Source organism: Halichondria panicea, chromosome 17 (assembly GCF_963675165.1).
Source record: "Halichondria panicea chromosome 17, odHalPani1.1, whole genome shotgun sequence".
Taxonomy (NCBI): Eukaryota; Metazoa; Porifera; class Demospongiae; order Suberitida; family Halichondriidae; genus Halichondria; species Halichondria panicea.
In genome coordinates this window covers 58239-78805 of record NC_087393.1, presented here as the reverse complement: position 1 = coordinate 78805, position 20567 = coordinate 58239, and the positions used below count along the sequence as shown (strand labels likewise).

Below are 20567 nucleotides of genomic sequence, written 5' to 3'. Positions count from 1 at the left end.
TTTTTATTAGTGCTGAAACAAAGCTGAAAACCGTCTAACGATTATGCTTCCACTAGCAAGGTCAGGAAACGCCTCAGCTACAGTGAGCCCAGGCAAAGAGTAAGTTTATGAGATAAAAGTAGCTATCAGTAGCCATGAAACGGAGTCTTAACTTGTATATATAACTGTGTATAAATGTCCCATGAAGTCTGTTCCCGTGTCTCTAACTGCGCATGGTGATGGTGGTGCGCATAATGATAATGTTAGTGCCCATACTGCCATAGTGGAAAATTCTGGCACAGACTCTGATGTTGTGAGTTGGCCATGATTGTGTTCCATGCCATTCATTGCTGTATTATTATTTGTATGCATGGGCAGACTATAGGAGTTGAGTCACCGCTTCAAACAGTAAGTTGCACATAAGCTTAGTAAATGCATGTGTATACATATAAGTTAATTGATAGCAGCATTAAACGATCCACAGAATTCAAGTTATGGCAGCTGAAAGATTCCCAAAATCATTAATTAAACGGAGGGGGGGAGGGGGGGGGGTGTCTTTCAACAGCCATAACTTCAGTACAGTTGACCCGATGTCAACATTTTTATGATTTTCTGAAAGCTTAGAAAATTACCTTTCAAACGATGTGTTTTGATCCAAAATTTCATTGGGGCCTAATTTGTCATTTTTCGGCCTCGGACCATGGGCTATAATCCATGGTATCACCAATTAATTGGCAAATACTTTTATCTCTCGAATATTAACTTTGATGGTACCATTTGAAAGGTCTCTTTCTAAGCTTTCAGAAAAACCTAAAATATTTGATTTTCGATACACAGAATTCAAGTTATGGCAGCTGAAAGATTCCCAAAATCATTAATTAAACGGAAGGGGGGGGGTGTCTTTCAACAGCCATAACTTCAGTACAATGAAATAGTTTTGCGTTCCCGTGAGTGGGTTCAATTCACCAGCAATAGTTTTCCGTTCCTGTGAGTGGGGTCAAATTCCAAATTGGAAAATATTTTTAACTCTCGATATCAACTTTGATGGTACCATTTGAAAGGTCTCTTTCCAAGCTTTCAGCTAAAAAAATTAATGTTAGATTTTCGATCCACAGAATTTAAGTTATGGCAGCTGAAAGATTCCCAAAATCATTAATTAAACGGAGGGGGGGTGTCTTTCAACAGCCATAACTTCAGTACAGTTGATCCGATGTCAAAATTTTTATGATTTTTTGAAAGCTTAGAAAATTACCTTTCAAACGATGTGTTTCGATCCAAAATTTCATTGGGGCCCCTTAATTGTCACTTTTCGGCCTCAGACCATGGGCTATATATAAAATCCATGGTATCGCCAAATTGGCAAATACTTTATGTCTCGAATATCAACTTTGATGGTACCTTTTGAAAGGTCTCTTTCTAAGCTTTCAGAAAAACCTAAAATTTTTGATTTTTGATCAAGTTATGGCAGCTGAAAGATTCCCAAAATCATTAATTAAACGGAGGGGGGGGGGGGGGTCTTTCAACAGCCATAACTTCAGTACAATGAATTCCTTCCTGTAAGTGGGTTCAATTCACTAGCAATAGTTTTAAGATCCGATGAGTATCATTATATTAATTTTTGCACAACAATATCATTAAACGTTAAAAAAAGTGTTCATTCAGCGATAGTTTAGTTTTTAGCAGCAGCTGGTAGTAGCATGTCTGATGACTTGATTGACCCATCTGAGCTGACACTGGAGCCACAATGGGACGAATCAGCAGCGTCCAATGAGATGACAGTATGATCATTGACTGGAGTGCCTGGTAGATTGACCTCGAGCATCTTGACTGGCCCTCCAGATGGCTTATCTGTTGTCATAGTTACAGTGGTGGGTGGTTGTTCAGGTGTTGGGGACACGTTGTCTGTTGATAACACTTCGTCCTCTATAGGCACTACACACACATCCTCTCTGTGTGGGGGTGTGGGCGGGGTACATGCATGTTATAGCCGTGAGAGGAATAATAATAACCTTATCTGATGTTGTAGAGATGTTTGTGGCTCCTCATTCTCATCAGCCACTATAAGAGAGGGAGATGTTAGTACACGCCCACACACACACTAGTGCCTGGCTACCTTGCTGTAACTCAGGGCCAGTATCTATCTTGTCCTCTAGCTGGTAGCCATTGAGTGCTTGCAAGAGTGGCACACACTGGAACCCAGGAGTGGAGTACTGACAGGAGAGAGAAGAGGATAAACAATCGACGCTGCACAATAGGTCACTGGCCAACAAACATAATACTTTGTATACCTTAGGGTTTCCAGTAGCTTCATCATCATCCAGCGGGAGGTCAGGGTCCAATGGCTCTAATGCTTGTATCTGCAGCAGAGCTCTGAATGCTGTACACACCACGCAGTCATAATCAGAGTCAGCTAGTATATCTGTAGGTACTCACGTGCTCTGCAGATGGGGCAGTTGCTTGACTGGTAGCGCAGGTTAGCCGCTATTAGGAGGAGTGACAGTTCAAAGTTTAACAGTAAATATATATTGATAATACTCACCACAGCTGTTACACAGACAGAGATGTCGGCATGGCAACAAGATGGTGTCTCGTGTGTCAGTGATACAGATGACGCACTCTGCACCCAAATCCTCCTCAATATCAGAGTCACTGTCATCTCCATCTTCCTTAGCTTTGTTCTCCAGTCCATACACCTCTTGAAGCAAGTACTCCACACCGTCCACCTAGCAGGGAGGGAGGAGTAGCTACTGCTAGATTGATCCAAATTCATTTTATAATGAAAGGTTAAAAGGACCCCGTTCAGATGGTATGCTCAATTCGTATGGGCCATAATTTCCCATTTTCAAGAGAATACCATCCATGGTGGGTTATATAATAGCCCATGGTTTTTTGTCAAAACAGGCCTGCAATAGACTTTTGATATTTAAATGTGTATCATCTGAAAGGCCTATCTCTAAGCTTTCAGAAAATCATATGTGATAAAGTTATGGCCGTTCAAAGATGCTCGCTGGGTATTTTGTATATTGTATATTGAGAGTAGTAGAGTTGGCATTGGGTGGGCTGACTTACTAGTAACTTCTGCTTGAGTACTTTGAGAGAGTAGTTGTTGGAACTGTTGGCCTGCTCGATACTGCACATGGTCAACTGAGCCTGCTGCACATTGTCTGTGTGTGGGTGTGTGTACAATCCAAGGTACATGCAAGAGTGGGTGGGGCTTACTGAGGTCAGAGGTCGTCTGCATTAGAATAACAAGTGGAAATCTGTGTTGATCATTCTCAGGGTCATAGGTCAACTTGTCCGAGTCCATATCCGATGGTGTCACTATATAATCACTCTGTTGGAACTGTTGGTCAGAGCCAGAGGAATAACGAAAAGTTCGGGAAATTATTACATCTTCGTCAGAAACGTTGAGACTGGATAAATAGAAACAGTTCACATTGAAACAGTACTGGAGGTTATAGCTCACTCCTTGTTGAGCTGTGAGAGGGTAACACTGTCAGGCAAGCCTTGCATGACAGTGAAGGAACAGTCCACATCACAATCAAACATGAACTGGAGTGTATACTGACCCTCAGTCCTGCAGTATATAATCAGAGTAGAGCATGATAAGCAATGTTCAACAACAGCAGCTAATACAAACATGTACACTCATTGAGTGAAGCAGCAACTCATTCTTCACCTGACTAACTTGATACTCTCCCTCTGCAGGTTAATGAGACTCCTCAGACAAGCCACTGGCTGACTCTTACCAGGCTGCTTGTAGGGGAACTGCACAGTGTGTGTGTGGGAGTGTGGAGGGGGACTAACGTACAGGTGTGTGTGTGTGGGGGGGGAGACTAACGTACAGTGGTGGGTTTAGAGGGGAGGTAGTTGAGATCAGGAAGGTCTCCAAACAGGAACAACTCCGGTTCTCCACTTGCAAACTTGCGGTGGCCAAGATAATAATGCGATGAGAAATAGTGGCCACCTACACAGTTACAAGTGTGTGTGTGTGTGTGTGTGTGCATGACGTGACTTCCTTGCTACAACCAAACATGGTCGAGTACAGTAACAACAAAGAAGGTCTCTTTCTCTCTCTCTTATGGAGGAGAAGTAGCATTACACAGGTTACTACCAGTACACAGGCCACAGTATAAATACCTCTAACTTTATAAATACAAGTACTAGCTCTGAGCATGTGTTGTTATAGTAGGCTCACCATCTTCTGGAGGATGTTTGTAACTGTTGGTTTGTCCCGACCTCCTGGTGGTGGACACTTGGTTCCTGCTAGCAGAGGTACCCATCACTAACTAGTTGTAGAATATCGAGCACACAGTTATAAAGTTGTACAATGAATTCTTCTGTGACTCTCGGACTGACTTGTTTACTTGTTTACTGAGGATGTCACGTGGAGCCTTTGCATGTGGGGGCGGGCTTCCTTATTTCAGACCGAATGTTCTCTAATGTACTCAATACCAGAGTAACTAATCAAATAAGTGGGCGTGACTACTCAAAGTAAAAGTGATTGTTGTCGTCAAGTACAGTATAGTAAGAACTGCTTCGTGTTTACTTTTGCTGATGAAAATAACCCACTGACGAAATAATATAGAGTACTTTAAAGGATGGCAGTTGATGTAATGCACGTATCTGCGAGTGAAGGATTTGCTAAGATGGCCTTTGGTGGTAGTGAGACCACACAGCTCACAGAGACAGTAGGATCAGGAGGAGAAGAATCTAGTAGCAGCTCTGGTGGGTCTAGTCTGAGCAGCTCTCTCCTGGACCTCTCTCTCTCTGCTGACCATGGCAGGTTGGCTGTGGACCAGCTTAACTCCACTAGGAAGCAACTTGAGCAGGAGATAGATGTAAGTGTGTAGTCACTATGCATGGTGGTTATGTTGTCTGTACTATAGCATTTGGTGGGAGAGATCAGTCGCATTGGAGAGGACATGAGCTGTACAGCAGAGTATGAACAAGTTCTACAAGACAGGTACGTAGAATCATTATTCGTATAGTTTCAAAGTTAGAGAGTAATTGAATATGTAATAATCACTGAGCCTTATCCAAGTCGTGTTGAGCTGTGTAAACAATCGTTCATTGATTGCTATAGCCTGTGTGGGAGCAAGTGACCCATTACTGACCTCTCAATGGCACTCAGCTACACCCATTAGTGTCTAGTCTGCACTCACTCACTCAGAGAATGCAGGACCCACCCACCCCACCCAACCTAGCCACACACCCAACCTAGCCACACACACAAACACACACACACACACACAAACACACAGTGATGAAGATATGACCAAGAAGCAACTTCGAAGAGGCCGTAAACAGTTCAACAGCAAGCCTTCAGAGGTGAGCTAGTCATTCATGTGGTTAGGGGAAACCTTATAGTGTCAGCTATCATCTTCCATCATGAGACTGCTATTGTAGTGTAGGGGGCCACCTACCACTGACGAGTCTGAGATTAGATCCTGGGATGCTTATCAGCTATCTTGTTGACATTGTGTGTATGTGGCTAATAAGGTCTCTCCGTGTTCAGGGGATCAAGTATTTGGTTGAGAAGGGACTACTGAATCAAACTCCAGAAGATGTTGCTCTCTTTCTGTTTGTCAATGATCAGTTGGATAAGGGCTCAGTGGGCGAATATCTGGGGGAGGGGTAAGCACACACACACACACACACACACACACACACACACACACACACACACACACACACACACACACACACACACACACACACACTAATGTCCTACTACCATTCTTACAGGAAGCAGTTCAACATAACAGTACTCCATCAGTTTGTGAGCCTACACAAGTTCCATGGGCTGGACTTGGTCGCTGCTCTAAGGTACTCCCCACTAACTCTCATTCTGGCTAGTCTAGTCACCACTCTGTGTGCGTGTGCTAGTCTGGTCACCACTCTCTCTGTGTAGGGCGTTCCTTGGAAGCTTTACCCTGCCAGGGGAGGCACAAAAGATTGACAGGATGATGGAATCGTTTGCACAGAGATTTTGTCAATGCAACCCAGGATTGTTCGAAACCACAGGTGAGCTGATAATATATGCATTGCCTGGTACTATTGCCATCACTGGCTTCCCTCCAGATGCTTGCTACATTCTCAGCTTCTCAACAATCATGCTCAACACAAGTCTACACAACCCCAATGTCAAGCAAAAGGTGTGTGTTTGTGTGTGTTTGTGTGTGCGTGTGTGTGTGTGCGTGTGTGTGTAAGCTTTGTCCCCTTATGGCATAGGACCTAAATCATCACTCTCTTGTTATTCCTTAGCCCACCATCGAAACCTTCATATCCATGAACAGAAATGTCAACAATGGCAAGGACTTTCCTGCAGATATGCTACAAGTCAGTGTATGCATGGCTAGTGTTTTGCTACTTGTGTTATGATAATCTAGCCTGCGTGTGTACCATACGCTAGTGTCCACGTGTGCTATACACTGCATTCCTGTCAGCTACCACCATGTCTCCATACAGGGTCTCTATGCCTCCATTCGGTCCTCACCATTCATATACCACCATGGCGTGGATGATCTAACTGAAGTGTTCTTCAATCCTGACCATGAAGGCTACCTCGTCAAAGAAGGTACATTAATCACCATGGCAATGTTGCAATTGTATGATTGCTTGTATTGTGTGTAGGTGGTAAACACAAGAGTTGGCGCAAGCGTTGGTTTGTACTTACTGACAACTGTCTCTATTATTTCAAGTCCCCGTCTGACAAGGAACCGCGTGGAATCATTCCTCTGGAGAACCTAGATGTCAGAGAGTGTCCAGAAGTCAAGAAAAACGTAAGTGAGAGCTGCACTAATACTAAGATATTCATTCCATTTCTGATATGCAGCATTGCTTTGAGATCTGCATGAGTGAGAAGTTACGGCGTGGCACTATCAAAGCTTGTAAGACCAATGCTGATGGTAAGGTAGTGGTGGGGCATCACATGAACTATAGAATACAAGCAGAGAATGCTCGTGAAATGGAGGAATGGATGAAACGTATTCAAGCTTCTATTAGTAGGAACCCATTTCTGGAGATGCTACAAGATAAGAGACAGAGAGCCTCAAAGACTGGTCCTGTGGGAATGTGAACACTATCTGTGCGTGTGTGTGATATGTTGTGTATGTTATGAGTAAACTGTGTGTAGAAATGAAAGCTTACACTGATATCCATAGTGCGCATGCGTAAACAATAATTACGTCATGTATGCCGACCTTTACCGTAAATATAATTACTAGAAAGGGGGCGTGTCATAAGTCGACCTTTACCAGCCAAACAAAGACAAGGGGGCGTGGTAGGTTAGCTATTGTAAACTTTTGGCTTGACTTGTCTGGCTTGCTCTAGATCCTCACAAGACAAGACAATATGGCTGTATCAGGAGCAGTAGGTGAGTGCTGGTATTAGAGCCACCCTACCTCACGCACCCCCTCCCCTGTATGCTGCAGGCAGTGTGCCTGGCTACTATAGAGAAGTGTTTGTGTCCATGTGTCCCTCTGGTAGCTCCGGTCGTGAGGGCTCTAGCAGTAGGGTACCTAGAGAGATATGGCTCAAGTGTGCTACCACAGCCTCCCTGCCCCAGACAACCCTCAACCAGGTATGCCTGCACACACACTACATACTGGACCCACTCTGTCCTCTGCAGATATGGACACTATGTGACTCTGGGGAGATTGGATCCTTGAATCGTGATGGACTCTACAAATCACTTGCTCTGTTAGCGATCGCTCAGCAGGGCAAAGCTGTTGACAAGAGCAGTCTGTCCACACTTGACACTTCAGGTGCTCTTCTATTGACTGCACCTGTACACACCATTATCACACAGCTCGTGACTATGTAATCATCAGTTGTCACCTTGTAACCAGCTGTATGTAACTCTTGCAGAGATGCCTGTGCCAGTGTTAGGTCCTACTAGTGAGCTAGCAGACATTTCTCTCTCCCTGATCAAAGGAGAAGGGGCAGTTAAACTATTACTAAGTTACGACGATATCAAGGCAATGGATGATGTTTCAGTTACTCTCATTCCTGAGAAGAAAGGAATGGTTTTCAAGCACGTAGAGTACCTCGTGGAGAGCAAGGTGTGTTGTATAGCTCTATTGTTGGCCTAGTTAATACTTGTATTCAACTCTTGTGTTGTCAGGAGCTCCAGTCTTCTGTGCGGAGACGTTATAGAGACTTTGAGGCTTTCTATGACATTCTCATAGTCGTGTATCCATACAGACTGGTCCCCAAGATGCCTCCTAAGAAGCTGATGTCCAGTAAGCTATAGTCCCTTGTTGAGATGTGCTAATACGTGCTCTCCTATAATAGCTGCTGCAGCCTTTATAGAGCAACGTCGTCGTGCTCTCAAGAGATTCCTCACGCTGGTGGTACGTCATCCAGTCCTCTCAGAGGATGAAGCTGTCAAGTTCTTCCTGACTGCCGGTGGAAACGAGGTGGGGGCGCGTATTAAAGACAGGTTCAAGAGTGCCTTAGAGGAGTACAACACTCACCCTCAGGCTGAAACAGCAGAGGCAAGTCCACTATCTGTAATCACTAGAGCCAGTAGTTGGAACTTTGATCTGAGCATATCATGTGATAGGGTATTGTCTAGAGCTACAGAATGCATTGAAATTGATTGAAGTTATGGCCTCGATTTTCAAAATCCCCGAACCATTGATTAAATCTTTCAACAGCCATAACTTCAGTACAGTTGATCCGGTGTCAACATTTTTATGATTTTCTGAAAGCTTAGAAAATTACCTTTCAAACGATGCGTTTCAATCCAAAGTTTCATTGGGGCCCTAATTTGTCATTTTTCGGCCTCGGACCATGGGCTATAATCCATGGTATCACCAAAGTGGCAAATACTTTTATCTCTCGAATATCAACTTTGATGGTACCACTTGAAAGGTTTCTTTCTAAGCTTTCAGAAAAACCTAAAATTTTGAATTTTCAATCCACAGAATTCAAGTTATGGCAGCTGAAAGATTCTCAAAATCATTAATTAAACGGAGGGGGGGGGGTGTCTTTCAACAGCCATAACTTCAGTAAAGTTGATCTGATGTCAACATTTTTATGATTTTCTGAAAGCTTAGAAAATTACCTTTCAAACGATGTGTTTCAATCCAAAGTTTCATTAGGGCACCTATAATTTGTCATTTTTCGGCCTCGGACCATGGGCTATATATAATCCATGGTATCACCAAGGGCGTATACAGAGAAGAGGGCATGCAACTCGCCCCATTCTCAGAATCATCCGACTTCGTATTGAGCTATTTTTAGAACTGCCCACAAAAACGCCCACGCGTAACCTTTGACCGCACAAGGTAAATCAAAGTATTTTTTATATCTGTGCCAGCTAGCTAGCTCGATTGCAGCATAGTAAAACTAGTTCTCAGCAGCAGTATGGCTTGTACTAGCAGTGTCAAAGGCAAAGGCAAACCATCCAACAGTTGCAACTCCAAGAAGATGAAACCTACAGGGTGTCATACAGGGGGGGGGGAAAGGGGGGATATCCCCCCCCTAGCTCCAATTTCCCCCCCCCTTTCAATTATGACTGAGTGTCCATTGCTGGGTATTGAAATAACAGTTGACCTTTTTTTAGCAACATTTTCTGGTTACTTTTCTCATTTCCCCCCTCTACTTCAAAATCCTGTATGACACCCTGACCTAGGTACAATAATCTGTCTTCCTGAGTCTCTGGTACTTCTTAACAATGCGCCCAGCACTCAATTTCATGCTCGAAGGGGTTGTCTTGGACCTGGCTGGACTAGGACTGGTCATGACACTTCTCTAAAATAATACTGCACTGTTAGCTAGCTAGCTAGGCAGCTCTGATGTACACACCCATAATTATAACTCCGTAAACAACACCGCCCACTTGTTCACGTCCGTATACTGGATTCTATTTTTAGCATATCCGGTCTCTGATACGAAGTCGGATGAGTACGTAGGATACATAGTGAGTTGCATGCCCTCTTCTCTGTATACGCCCTTGGTATCACCAAAGTGGCAAATACTTTTATCTCTCGAATATCAACTTTGATGGTACCATTTGAAAGGTCTCTTTCTAAGCTTTCAGAAAAACCTAAAATTTTTAATATTCGATCCACAGAATTCAAGTTATGGCAGCTGAATGATTCCCAAAATCATTAATTAAACGGAGGGGGGGAGGGGGGGGGGGGTGTCTTTCAACAGCCATAACTTCAGTACAGTTGATCTGATGTCAACATTTTTATGATTTTCTGAAAGCTTAGAAAATTACCTTTCAAACGATGTGTTTCAATCCAAAGTTTCATTGGGGCCCTAATTTGTCATTTTTCGGCGTCGGACCATGGTATCACCAAAGTGGCAAATACTTTTATCTCTCAAATGTGAACTTTGATGGTACCATTTGAAAGGTCTCTTTCTAAGCTTTCAGAAAATCAGAAAATCGGATCCATAGAATTCAAGTTACGGCAGCTGAAAGAGTCCCCAAACCATTAAGTAAACTGAGAGGGGTGTAATTGAACTACAGCCATCACTGTTTATCCCCCTGTCAAAATTGTTCTGATTTTTTGACAGCTTAGAAAGATACCTTACACTACTAGAAAAACATTTGCAATGTATACTAGGATTGGCCGGGGAAATACCAAAAAATGTGGAAACAATAAATCTGGCGAGATCAATCTGTTACAAGTCAACGTCATTCATAATTATGTACTTTAGAATTTTACCGCTGGTAGTTTTTCCAGGCTAATTGCTAGTTTTCCCGCTAAGTGTATAATTCTCTTACAGGAGTTAGTCAGTGAAGAGACGAGGATAAAGTTTGAGAGAGTACAAGAGCAAATCTCTCTCATGCACAAGTTGGTATCGTCCATGCTCTCAGTGGCACACAATATGGAGTCCCGTTCTCTAGCCTTTGGTTCTGACATGAAGACGTTCGCCTCCAATATGATGTGAGCTTATTTAAGTTAGCTCAATGCTGCTATGGCTAGCTCATGTGTTGACGTAATATTGTCTGCAGGACCCTCTCCAGTGATAGTGTTCTCATGAGCTCTTGGACCTCAGGTTCTGATGATAAATGGACCCACTTGCAGCGGGATTGCCATTCCCTCTCTGGGATGTTCAACACTCTCTCTGAGACTGCCCACAGTCAGGGAGTGAGAGAGACCTCTGGGTTCACAGAGAGTGTGAATCTGTTCTTAGATCTCATCAGTTCTTATCAGGATCTGTGTGATCGACGGGATCGTACTGTGCACAGGAAGCATCAGAAGGCATTGGCTAAAGTACACACTCTGGTCAACTATAAAGAGAGGAGGGAGGCATTGGGCAAGCAAATAGTGAGTACACTGTGTTGTTAATCTGTGTACTAATAATTACTGTGCTTTGTGTGGAGTGAAGTACTTACCACACACACACACACACACACACACACACACACACACACGTACACACACACACACACACACACACATACACACACGTGTACACACACACACACGCGCGCGCGCACACACACACACACACACACACACACAGTCTGAGAAGGATGATGGTCGCATTATCAAGGTGAGCAATGCACCCCCTCAATCCCCCACCTAGTACCCCCACCCCCTCAATTCCCCACCCAGTACCCCACCCCCTCAATCCCCACAGAGAGATGATGATCTCCTAGAGATAGAGAAGAGGAACTTCTTCTCCTTATTCTGTCTTGATCAGGAGGCCCAGCTCATCCACGTCAACCTCTCCCAACTCAGTGAGATATTCAAGCATCTAGTACACACTCAAGTCAAGGGACAAACAGAGGTTTGCTTATAACCCTGGTTCTGCATGTGCTTTATCTAACAAGCCCCTCCCCCTTGCAGTATCTAGCGTGTTGGGATGAGATCAAAGGAGTAGTGGATGGGATGGGAGGCACTGGAATACACTCTCCCACACACACTTCACCAGAAGCCAGTCTCAAGACAAGGGAACATTCTAGATCACCGTTCATGTAAAAACATATTAAAATTACCAGAGACAAAGTCTATATCATGTGTGTGCGTAGTAATGTGTCTAGAGAGAGTTCATAGGTCAATGTTGTGTCTATTCCTTTGTGAGTTTATATTCGTCTGTTTATAATAATTGTTCAACTTGTTCAATCGTCATATGGGAATAGTTTGACAGGCAATGGCCACACCAACTCTGCAGAGGAGATAAATGTAACCATAATTATTATTAGAGTCTAGCTTGCCTCTGTCTAATAGGATGTGTGTGGGTGTGTTGTATCTTGTGAGGAACTCTGCAGGACTGTTGAGATCCGAGCACACAAGGTAGTATTCTAATATATCTGCAAGTGAGGGGGGGGGGGCGTAATGCAAGACACAGGAGGTTGCAAATACTTGCCTTGTTGTAACAGGAACTGGGGCACTTTACTAGTCAAGGAGTCCATTGTAGCCTTCAACTGGTGCTGTAGAATACACACACAAGTACTCTCCCTATCATGATAATAGTTATCATTACCTGTGTGAGCTTGGACAAGTGCACTCCAAGCTTATACAGCTTCTCCAGACTTCCAGCAACCTGTAGTAGTGTATACAGTGACCCCCCACCCTGTAGTAGTGTATACAGTGACCCCCCACCCTGTAGTAGTGTATACAGTGACCCCCACCCCACACCTCACACTCACTGTTATCTCGAGGGTGTCTTGTGTAGTATATTGCTCTCCCTTAGCCAGGGCTGGTAGACTCAGCACTCTGACTGCCCACTGTGGGTACAGTCTCTGTTGGATGTGTGGAGAGAAGCTCACTACACGAGACGAGGACAACAGCTCACTAGGAGAGAGGAAGTGTGTTCATGTCCTATCATTACTAGCTCTGTCTCACTGGTTAGAGTGGAGGTCTTGGATGACATCAATGAGAACCTCCCAGGGAGCCTCTATCAGATGCAGGCAATGCTGGGGGTAAACGAGCAGGAGTCCAGTTGGACCCTCCCCTTGATACTTGGCCTGGCACGTCTTGAATATACGCTCATAGTGCTCTGTATGTGGGCGTGTTGTGTGAGGTGTGAGAGGTGTGTGGGTGACTCACGTCCAATATCCCTCTTGTCAACGAGATGGGGAGATATTCTAGATATACACACAGCACAGTGGACCACTTGCTTCTATAAGGCAAGAATGGGAGGATAGTACAAGCTATGCACGATATAACTCACTCTGTTGTCCGCTCTCATCTTATCCAGGAGGTCTTGTAAAGCGGAGCTCCTGCCGGCAGCCATTGTTAGTCTGTAGCCAAGCAACTGCTCACTGGGTACCAATCGTCAGTTCCCTGCAGCAAGATGCGGCTAATTAGTGAGTGTTGCGGCTAATTAACGAGACAAGGAGCTAGTGATGAAGAGAAAATCTTGTCTCATGAGTAGTTCTATCTCAGACTCTCTGAGCCCCTCTGTCAGCAAGAGAGCCAAGGAAGGCAAGGCCAGTGAGTATCCTCCCACCAATAGTCTATAGATGCATTATTGTGTGCTCTGCTGCAGACATCAGCTCTGGTTTGGAGCACCTTTGGTCTCTCTTCCCTACACAAGTGTTCCTCCTTCCTCCCATCGCACTCCGCCATCAGCTCTACTCTCTACACACTGACAGAACTGCAGTCGATAGACAAGTGGTGTGTGTGTTCATAGTGTTACTGTTGTATCGAGGTATAGTTCGTGCATAGACTACTATCTATGGTTCGTGTGTGTTGCATCATAGCATTTATATTCAGCAGTTGTCCCATCTTAGATATTGCATAATTATCTGAGTAGTTAGTATATTTGTGCTGTACCCGCCTGTACTCTATAAGGTCTCCTTAGAGCCACTGAACATTGTGTCTACTCTACTGTATAGTTGAGTGTGTATGCAGGAGGCTCTGAGAGAGTCTGGGGTTGTGAGACTGCTCAAGTTAGGAGCATCAGAGGAGGATTATTGTCTCATCAGATCTCAACAATACTGTGACTACCTACAGAGCTGTCTAGGGGAGGGTGGGCTAGGTACAAAGGTCACAGAGTCATTGCTAAAGAATTGTCATGATGTCAGTGTGACCAACGAAAGACTGACAGAGCTTAAGTTCAGCAATGAGGACATTTCGTAAGTTGTGTTAAGTTGTGTGCTAATTATTGATTCCTGGCCCAATACAGTGGCCTGGTGAGCAGAGGAGTGCTTCTGGTTAGGGACGTTGACACTGGACGGAGCTGGTGGTGTGGAGTGCCAGGGGTGAGCCCCTTTATTAGGAGCTTAACAAGAGGACGAAGTATGCTACAGCAAATCATTGGGAGGTCCAGATTCAAAGAGATGCTTCGTAGAGATGTGTTGAGTAAAAGGATGACTGTATCTAAACTACCAATAGAGTACCACATCCACGATCTGGTGGGAGGGGATCTGCTGGAGAGGTGAGTACGGTATTGCTATTATTATACTGTCCATGCTTATACATACACAGAGTGGAGACCACCTCAGGAGATCTACTCAGACTGACAGATGCTACTCACTGATCATGACCCCACAAGCTATATCAACTGTATCAGAACTTTTCATTCTTCATAATTATTTTGTGTTCATTCAATTTTTGATTAAGTTGTTTGGCAGCGTTTTACAATAGTACAAAATAAATAATAGCATAAAGGTGTTGGGGGTAGATACAAGTATGTCAGTACAAGTACAGAGCTAGAGATTGTCTAAGTCTTCTGCTAGTCTACAAGTGTCCACACACTGTCTGCAACACCGGCTCTCTAGTGACAGTGGTGGAGTGACATTTGAACCAACATCAATGCTCCGAGAAGGCACCACCTCATAGTCATGGCAGCGACAAAGCTCTGAGAGGGGGGAGTAACGATAGGGGAGAGTGTGCCATGAGTGGGCGTGTGGGGGAGAGTCCAGCGAACTAGCAGACAACCAGATAGGTAGACTGCCACGGTGACTTTTAACCTCCCATGGACGAGCATCAGAGCAGTATCCAGAGTCAATGGATGCAAACACTCGATTGGTTGAGGGTGAGGAGAGAGGGGACCGTCTCTTGAGGTGTGATGGGAGTGTGTGGGCGTGGTGTGAGGGTGGTGTGTGGGTATGTTGTGAGGGTCTTAGGGTGGTGGGTGGTGTAGTGGTAGGGGCCAGTGAGTCGATGAGGTAGTATGTAGTGAACCAGCTTGCTTGAACTTTGACCCCATTCTCTAGATAGTGAAGTCTTGTTCTCTCTTGATGTAGCATACATCGATACACATACTGTGCTGTCTTGATCCCATCCGCCCACCTACAGCAGCGGAGGGTAGCAAAGGATGACAAGTTGATTATGTACTTGAGGAGTATGATGTATTCATGTAAAGAAAAGTCCCTATGAGGGAATCGAACCTACGCCTTATTTATCATATGATCTACTAAGCCACCACCCTAACCACTAAGCCACACCTACTCTTCCCCACATCACATCTATTTATGCCAGATATTGTCTTTACAGTGCAATCATTTAGCTACAGTGTACACAGTACTTGAAGGGTTTTACATAGGGGACTATATACACTTACAGTTGGCAGGTCCAAGCATTGGCTGCCTTGAGGTTGAGCACCTTACACACAGTAAATGCAGTGTCTCTAATGACTAGGGACACACTCTTGAGAGGCTCATACACTCCTGCAATAGATAGGAGGAAATGGTAACTGAATGGATCACCTACACAGCCCCAGGGATTCTACAGTAACACTACATGAAACAGAAAGTACACCACAGACTGACAGAACACATCAATACTAAGGAGCAATACTAAGCAAAGCCAGATAACAACATGGTGACGTACCATAGCGTGTGTGTGAGGTGAAGCCTTTCCTTAGCTCCACATTGAGCAAGTCCACTGTCTCTTTTATACCTGCAGCAAACCAGTGTATATGAACCTGGGCCTGCTCTAAATCCCTCACACAACACACACCTAATGCAGTCCAGTGTATATGAACCTGGGCCTGCTCTAAATCCCCACACAAACACACACCTAATGCAGTCCAGTGTATATGAACCTGGGCCTGCTCTAAATCCCTCACACAACACACATACCTAATGCAGTCCAGTGTATATGAACCTGGGCCTGCTCTAAATCCCTCACACAACACACATACCTAATGCAGTCCAGTGTATATGAACCTGGGCCTGCTCTAAATCCCTCACACAACACACATACCTAATGCAGTCCAGTGTATATGAACCTGGGCCTGCTCTAAATCCCTCACACAACACACATACCTAATGCAGTCCAGTGTATATGAACCTGGGCCTGCTCTAAATCCCTCACACAACACACATACCTAATGCAGTCCAGTGTATATGAACCTGGGCCTGCTCTAAATCCCTCACACAACACACTGACCTAATGCAGTCCAGTGCAGAACCAGCTCTCCAGTTGCCTCACACAGGGACAGTTGAACATCCAAGCACTCACTCACACACTCAAACACTTCTCCTATAAATTAATAACAAAAGCAAAGGCAAGAATGATGATTGTCCAAATTCAATGATTTTGAAAGCTTAAAATCAGATCCTCAAATCCCTAAGTTGGACGAACCATGATTTGCAAACTTATCTCTTTCAGACAATTATAGTAATTAGACCAATGGATTCATTAATGAATATACACAGCCGCCTCATAATAGCCTCACCATTGCTCAGTTTGTCTCTCAGCATGCTCCGGTAGTCATCACAGTGACTGCACGCTCTGCGTCTGCCCAGGCCACTGGTACTGGAGCAGTCTCTGCGATGGAAGACCTTCCCACAATAGTCACAATGACGAAGGTTGTTGAAGAGAGAGAAGGGACGTTCACACAAGCTACACATATCCACTGGTTGTTGACGAAACAGACAGGCCTCCTCCACCCAGACACACGGTACAAGCTCCTTGGGCATCTGAGGGGACACCATTGCAGTATTAATATTATTTACAAGAATTGAATGAGCTTACCTTATAATGATAGACTTATTCTTCTGCTGAGGATGTCAGGTGAAGGGCAGCTTAATGGACGCTAGCGCTATAATGGCTAGCTTCCTCGCGCGCGGTGGCTAGTGTACAGGCAGACTGCCATTAGCCGTGCATGCATTCTCCACATGCTGCAGGCAGCAGCTCCACGTGTGGGGGGAGGAACAAAGGAGAGGGGAAAACCCTAGCTAGAAAAAGCCATGGGGTGTGCATCATTAAGAATAACGTTAATTTTTAAAATTAAGTAGTTTGCAGGATTATTGTCTTGTGCATGCTTGGTATGATTTGGAGATTTGGGAGACGTATAATTCATTTTTAAAATTAAATTAAGGGTAATACTAATTTATACTGACAAAAAATTAAATCAAAGCAATTAGCTAAAAATCTGTATTAATTTAATTAATTATATAAGACAACTACAGCAGCTGCAGTCACTAGACAATGAAGACGCTCCTGTCCCTAGTCTCTGGGAGGTTGTCAATGCAGAAGGTTTCAGTGAAAGGCACACAGTTGAGGTAGACCAGGAATGCTAGCGTCTCTTGATAGAAGTAGAATAGTAGAATGAAGAGTAGAAAGAGACCCACCACTAGGGGAATCCCCACAGCAATCATGGCTATCTTGACTTTGCGTAGCACATTGTACTGGTGTTGTGAGTGTCGTGAGTCCTTGCCCACATTCTCCCAAGCTTTCTTCTCTGCCCAATATGGCACAAACACACCAGAGAGGAGGAAGCCAAACACAAGTCCTCCAATATGAGCAAAGTTGTCCACAAAAGGCAACAGACCAACCAACAGCAACGGTAGGAGTACTACTAGCAATAGTTTGAGGGCTTCTATCCACGGCCTCATGAGGTGAGGGGACTCGAATATGAGGAACACAAAGAAATAGGCCACAATACCGAGAATACTACCAGCCGGACCAGCCTGTACGTGTGTGTGTGTGTGTGTGTGTGTGTGTGTGTGTGTGTGATATGTGTGTGTGTGTGTGTGTGTGTGATATGTGTGATATGTGTGTGTGTGTGTGTGTGTGTGTGGGTACCTCAGGATAGTAGGGGACAAAGTAGGTGCTGACCATATTGCCACCGACTCCACTGAGTATGTAGATGCTGGCTGTCCTCCACCAACCTAGCCTCTTCTCAACATGACGCAGGACAAAGAAATCAAACACAAGAGATAGCAAGAGATGAATAAGTCCAGCATGAAGGAACAAGGCCAGCCACAGTCGATAGATCTGATCAGGTTGGTTGAACTCCCTGAATGGCAGTAAACCACACACCTCATTCAAGCAGTCCACCTACGGACACAGGAGGGGGTAAACACACACACACACGCAGGACAGGGGGTCTTACCTGGGAGCACAGGAAGGCATCTTGATGGAACCTTCCCTCCAGGAAACCACACACTTCTCTGGTGGTGATTGTGCATATAGCTTGTATCCCATAGCAACAAGGACGTGCTGTGACCTCACACGTCAGGTGACTCTCACTTGAGTTACCAGCAGAGCGGCATATTGGTAACCATGACAACACATCCTCCGGTACATACGAGCCAGGGAGGAGATTGGGGTTAGGGTCCAAACACGTACTGTATGAGGTCAAAGGTTAGAGTATATAAATATACAGGGTAAGTCTGTTACCGTGACGATGTTCCACAGACAGCCCTTGCACTACTGTTCTCAGAAGTGAATATAAAGTCATTAAAGCGCTCCTGTAAAGAGAAGTGAAGCACACCACACACCACACACCACACACACACCCACACCCACTCACAGAGCAAGTGACCACACTGTCAGCCTGGAAGCAACCGCCTCTATCACGACGGACACAACAACCAGAGCTGCTGTTCTCTCTCTGTCTATCTGCTTCAATCTCACGGAATAGTCTGAAGTCCCAGCGCATACACGGAGCATACAGTGCACCCAGTATAACCAGGTCTTGTTGTCTAGGTCCCGCCCACACGTTCCCCACCTCTCGCTTCATGAGGACATTGTAGTTACCATCAGACTCCAATACAGTGTCTCTAGTATCAATGAGGTCCCAAGCATAGGGGGCAAACCCATACACAGCCAGGGCAACCACCATTATCACCAACTGTACTGTCATCAACCAGTACGTGAAGAAGGGACGTCTGTGTGTGGAGTGTGTGTGTGTGTGTGTGTGTGTGTGTGTGCGTGTGTGTGTGCGTGTGCGTGTGCATGTGTGTGTGTGTGTGTGTGCGTGTGCGTGTGTGTGTGTGCGCGTTTAATATAATTACCTGAGCAAAGGCTACATATGTAAATGAAACATTGCTAACTCACTTGTGCAGTATTTGGCTGTCTAGTTTTTTCTTGTCCTCATCATTAAGACCACGATACTTGAACCTCAGTAGGAGAGTGGGCAGTCCTAGGCCACCGTAACCACGGTCATAGCCACCGTTCAAAGTAACCTTACTCCATCCTTCCTTGAATTGCTGTCCTATTTTATTTCTGCGTCTCTGCTGAGATGGTTTGTCAGAGAGCTTGTGAGATCCTTCAATTTGCCTGGCAGCTCTGGGGGGACTACTGTGTGTGGGTGAGTGTGATATGTGGAGGGGGCGGAGTGTGATATGTGATGTAGTACCTCAGAGGAGCAGAATCAGTCTCTTCAAATGGTTGTGTTTCATATGAGTCTTCTTCAGTTCCAAAGAAATCTTCGTCCAGTTCCTCCTGTGAGTATACATGTAGTAGTCACTCACTTTTACTAGTAACGAATAATGGGCCTTTGGGCTGCAGAAACTTCCTTGTAATAGTTACCTCATTTTACTATAGAATTGTATGTTTAGATACTCAGTGCGTGTGCGCAAACCTTGCCCTCAACCTAGCTAATAGTTAGATCACCTCTTTGATACTGTCCAGTGGTGCAGACAATCCATCCACTCCTTCACCATCATCCTCACTGACCTCCTCATCAGGGAAGAAGCTCTGTGGTGGAGGGGGACCACCAGCAGCTTGAGGGGGGGCGCCATGAGATTGCTGGAGGGACACACACACACACACCGATTAGGGGGATTCTGTTGACCTTAGTAACTACTTAGTATTTCACTAGCAACACAGGAATCCACTCACACTGAGCTGGCGTATGCTCTGATAGGCCACCTTCCAGAGGTCTGGTTTTAGTTGTGTCTTGATGGCTAAGTTTCGCCCAGTGCCCTTGTTATAGACTGCCCCACGCACTCCAGTGGGTGTGGTCACTATAGGACTGGCTTCTCCTGGTGTTACACGATGGATGCTGTGTCCAGTGATGCGGCGAATAGCAGCTGCATCTTTGGGAGTTAAGGAGCTCCTAATGGCCATGTCAGGCATGTCTTGGGGAGAGATGTTAGTCGTGGCGACCATTCCTTGTAGGGCCTCCCAGTGTCTCTTCTCCTCAGCAGTTGGCTCCAGTCCTACCACACGTAGCATACCACTGTAGCAGAGAGAGAGTGAGGCTATTCTGATATTAGAGGTATGGCTCACAGTTTAACAGACTCTTTGACTTTGTTCCATGTTAGGGACTCAGTCGGAGCCTTTGAGCGGCTACTCAGAACACTGGCTTGCTTCTGTAGAACTGGATCAGCCATCGCAGCCAATTCTAACACAGTAGCTCTTGATTAGAATAAACAATGGAGATAAGTGGAAAAACAAATATTAGTATGATGCTCCATACCAATTGATTTGGTA

The 20567-nt window shown here is 44.9% G+C and overlaps 7 protein-coding genes across 8 annotated transcripts; 3 read left to right on the top strand and 4 right to left on the bottom strand.

The window, feature by feature from the left end:
- Nucleotides 1-1560: 1560 nt before the first annotated feature.
- LOC135351451 (E3 ubiquitin ligase Rnf157-like) lies at nucleotides 1561-4379 on the bottom strand. Its single transcript, XM_064550447.1, has 12 exons — nucleotides 4178-4379; nucleotides 3825-3946; nucleotides 3659-3747; nucleotides 3446-3556; nucleotides 3199-3392; nucleotides 3049-3143; nucleotides 2519-2702; nucleotides 2413-2460; nucleotides 2268-2356; nucleotides 2093-2189; nucleotides 1989-2037; nucleotides 1561-1928 (listed from the first exon to the last, which is right to left on the bottom strand). The coding sequence occupies exons 1-12, from the start codon at nucleotides 4260-4262 to the stop codon at nucleotides 1649-1651; spliced, it is 1443 nt and encodes a 480-aa protein (XP_064406517.1). The 5' UTR covers nucleotides 4263-4379; the 3' UTR covers nucleotides 1561-1648.
- A 46-nt stretch (nucleotides 4380-4425) lies between these two features.
- LOC135351453 (cytohesin-1-like) lies at nucleotides 4426-7136 on the top strand. The gene is made up of 11 exons (XM_064550450.1): nucleotides 4426-4820; nucleotides 4869-4945; nucleotides 5244-5310; nucleotides 5498-5616; nucleotides 5728-5808; nucleotides 5894-6006; nucleotides 6064-6137; nucleotides 6247-6321; nucleotides 6451-6559; nucleotides 6616-6764; nucleotides 6818-7136. The coding sequence occupies exons 1-11, from the start codon at nucleotides 4581-4583 to the stop codon at nucleotides 7058-7060; spliced, it is 1347 nt and encodes a 448-aa protein (XP_064406520.1). The 5' UTR covers nucleotides 4426-4580; the 3' UTR covers nucleotides 7061-7136.
- Nucleotides 7137-7217: 81 nt separating this feature from the next.
- On the top strand, nucleotides 7218-12066 carry LOC135351448 (sorting nexin-8-like). Of its 2 annotated transcripts, XM_064550439.1 has the most exons (11): nucleotides 7218-7357; nucleotides 7416-7564; nucleotides 7613-7748; nucleotides 7852-8045; nucleotides 8108-8225; nucleotides 8278-8480; nucleotides 10726-10886; nucleotides 10955-11270; nucleotides 11470-11499; nucleotides 11587-11736; nucleotides 11796-12066. In XM_064550439.1, exons 1-11 carry the CDS (start codon nucleotides 7336-7338, stop codon nucleotides 11925-11927), a joined length of 1611 nt encoding a protein of 536 aa, XP_064406509.1. In that variant the 5' UTR covers nucleotides 7218-7335; the 3' UTR covers nucleotides 11928-12066. The 2 variants fall into 2 exon arrangements, with proteins under 2 accessions (XP_064406509.1, XP_064406510.1); XM_064550440.1 differs by lacking the exon at nucleotides 11796-12066 and having other exon boundaries at nucleotides 11562-11729.
- Nucleotides 11919-13245, bottom strand: LOC135351472 (testis-expressed protein 47-like). Its single transcript, XM_064550471.1, has 8 exons — nucleotides 13123-13245; nucleotides 12999-13071; nucleotides 12795-12948; nucleotides 12599-12743; nucleotides 12433-12492; nucleotides 12316-12379; nucleotides 12164-12259; nucleotides 11919-12114 (listed from the first exon to the last, which is right to left on the bottom strand). Exons 1-8 carry the CDS (start codon nucleotides 13183-13185, stop codon nucleotides 12068-12070), a joined length of 702 nt encoding a protein of 233 aa, XP_064406541.1. The 5' UTR covers nucleotides 13186-13245; the 3' UTR covers nucleotides 11919-12067.
- On the top strand, nucleotides 13238-14537 carry LOC135351469 (inactive serine/threonine-protein kinase 19-like). Its single transcript, XM_064550467.1, has 5 exons — nucleotides 13238-13385; nucleotides 13441-13568; nucleotides 13806-14029; nucleotides 14080-14331; nucleotides 14382-14537. Exons 1-5 carry the CDS (start codon nucleotides 13298-13300, stop codon nucleotides 14431-14433), a joined length of 744 nt encoding a protein of 247 aa, XP_064406537.1. The 5' UTR covers nucleotides 13238-13297; the 3' UTR covers nucleotides 14434-14537.
- LOC135351461 (uncharacterized) lies at nucleotides 14470-17056 on the bottom strand. Its single transcript, XM_064550460.1, has 6 exons — nucleotides 16878-17056; nucleotides 16579-16822; nucleotides 16290-16382; nucleotides 15729-15797; nucleotides 15460-15565; nucleotides 14470-15188 (listed from the first exon to the last, which is right to left on the bottom strand). Exons 2-6 carry the CDS (start codon nucleotides 16820-16822, stop codon nucleotides 14606-14608), a joined length of 1095 nt encoding a protein of 364 aa, XP_064406530.1. The 5' UTR covers nucleotides 16878-17056; the 3' UTR covers nucleotides 14470-14605.
- A 128-nt stretch (nucleotides 17057-17184) lies between these two features.
- LOC135351445 (inactive rhomboid protein 1-like) lies at nucleotides 17185-20531 on the bottom strand. Its single transcript, XM_064550436.1, has 10 exons — nucleotides 20364-20531; nucleotides 19974-20313; nucleotides 19746-19880; nucleotides 19489-19574; nucleotides 19188-19430; nucleotides 18661-19018; nucleotides 18528-18598; nucleotides 18241-18475; nucleotides 17931-18185; nucleotides 17185-17815 (listed from the first exon to the last, which is right to left on the bottom strand). The coding sequence occupies exons 1-10, from the start codon at nucleotides 20465-20467 to the stop codon at nucleotides 17327-17329; spliced, it is 2316 nt and encodes a 771-aa protein (XP_064406506.1). The 5' UTR covers nucleotides 20468-20531; the 3' UTR covers nucleotides 17185-17326.
- Between the last annotated feature and the right edge of the window lie 36 nt (nucleotides 20532-20567).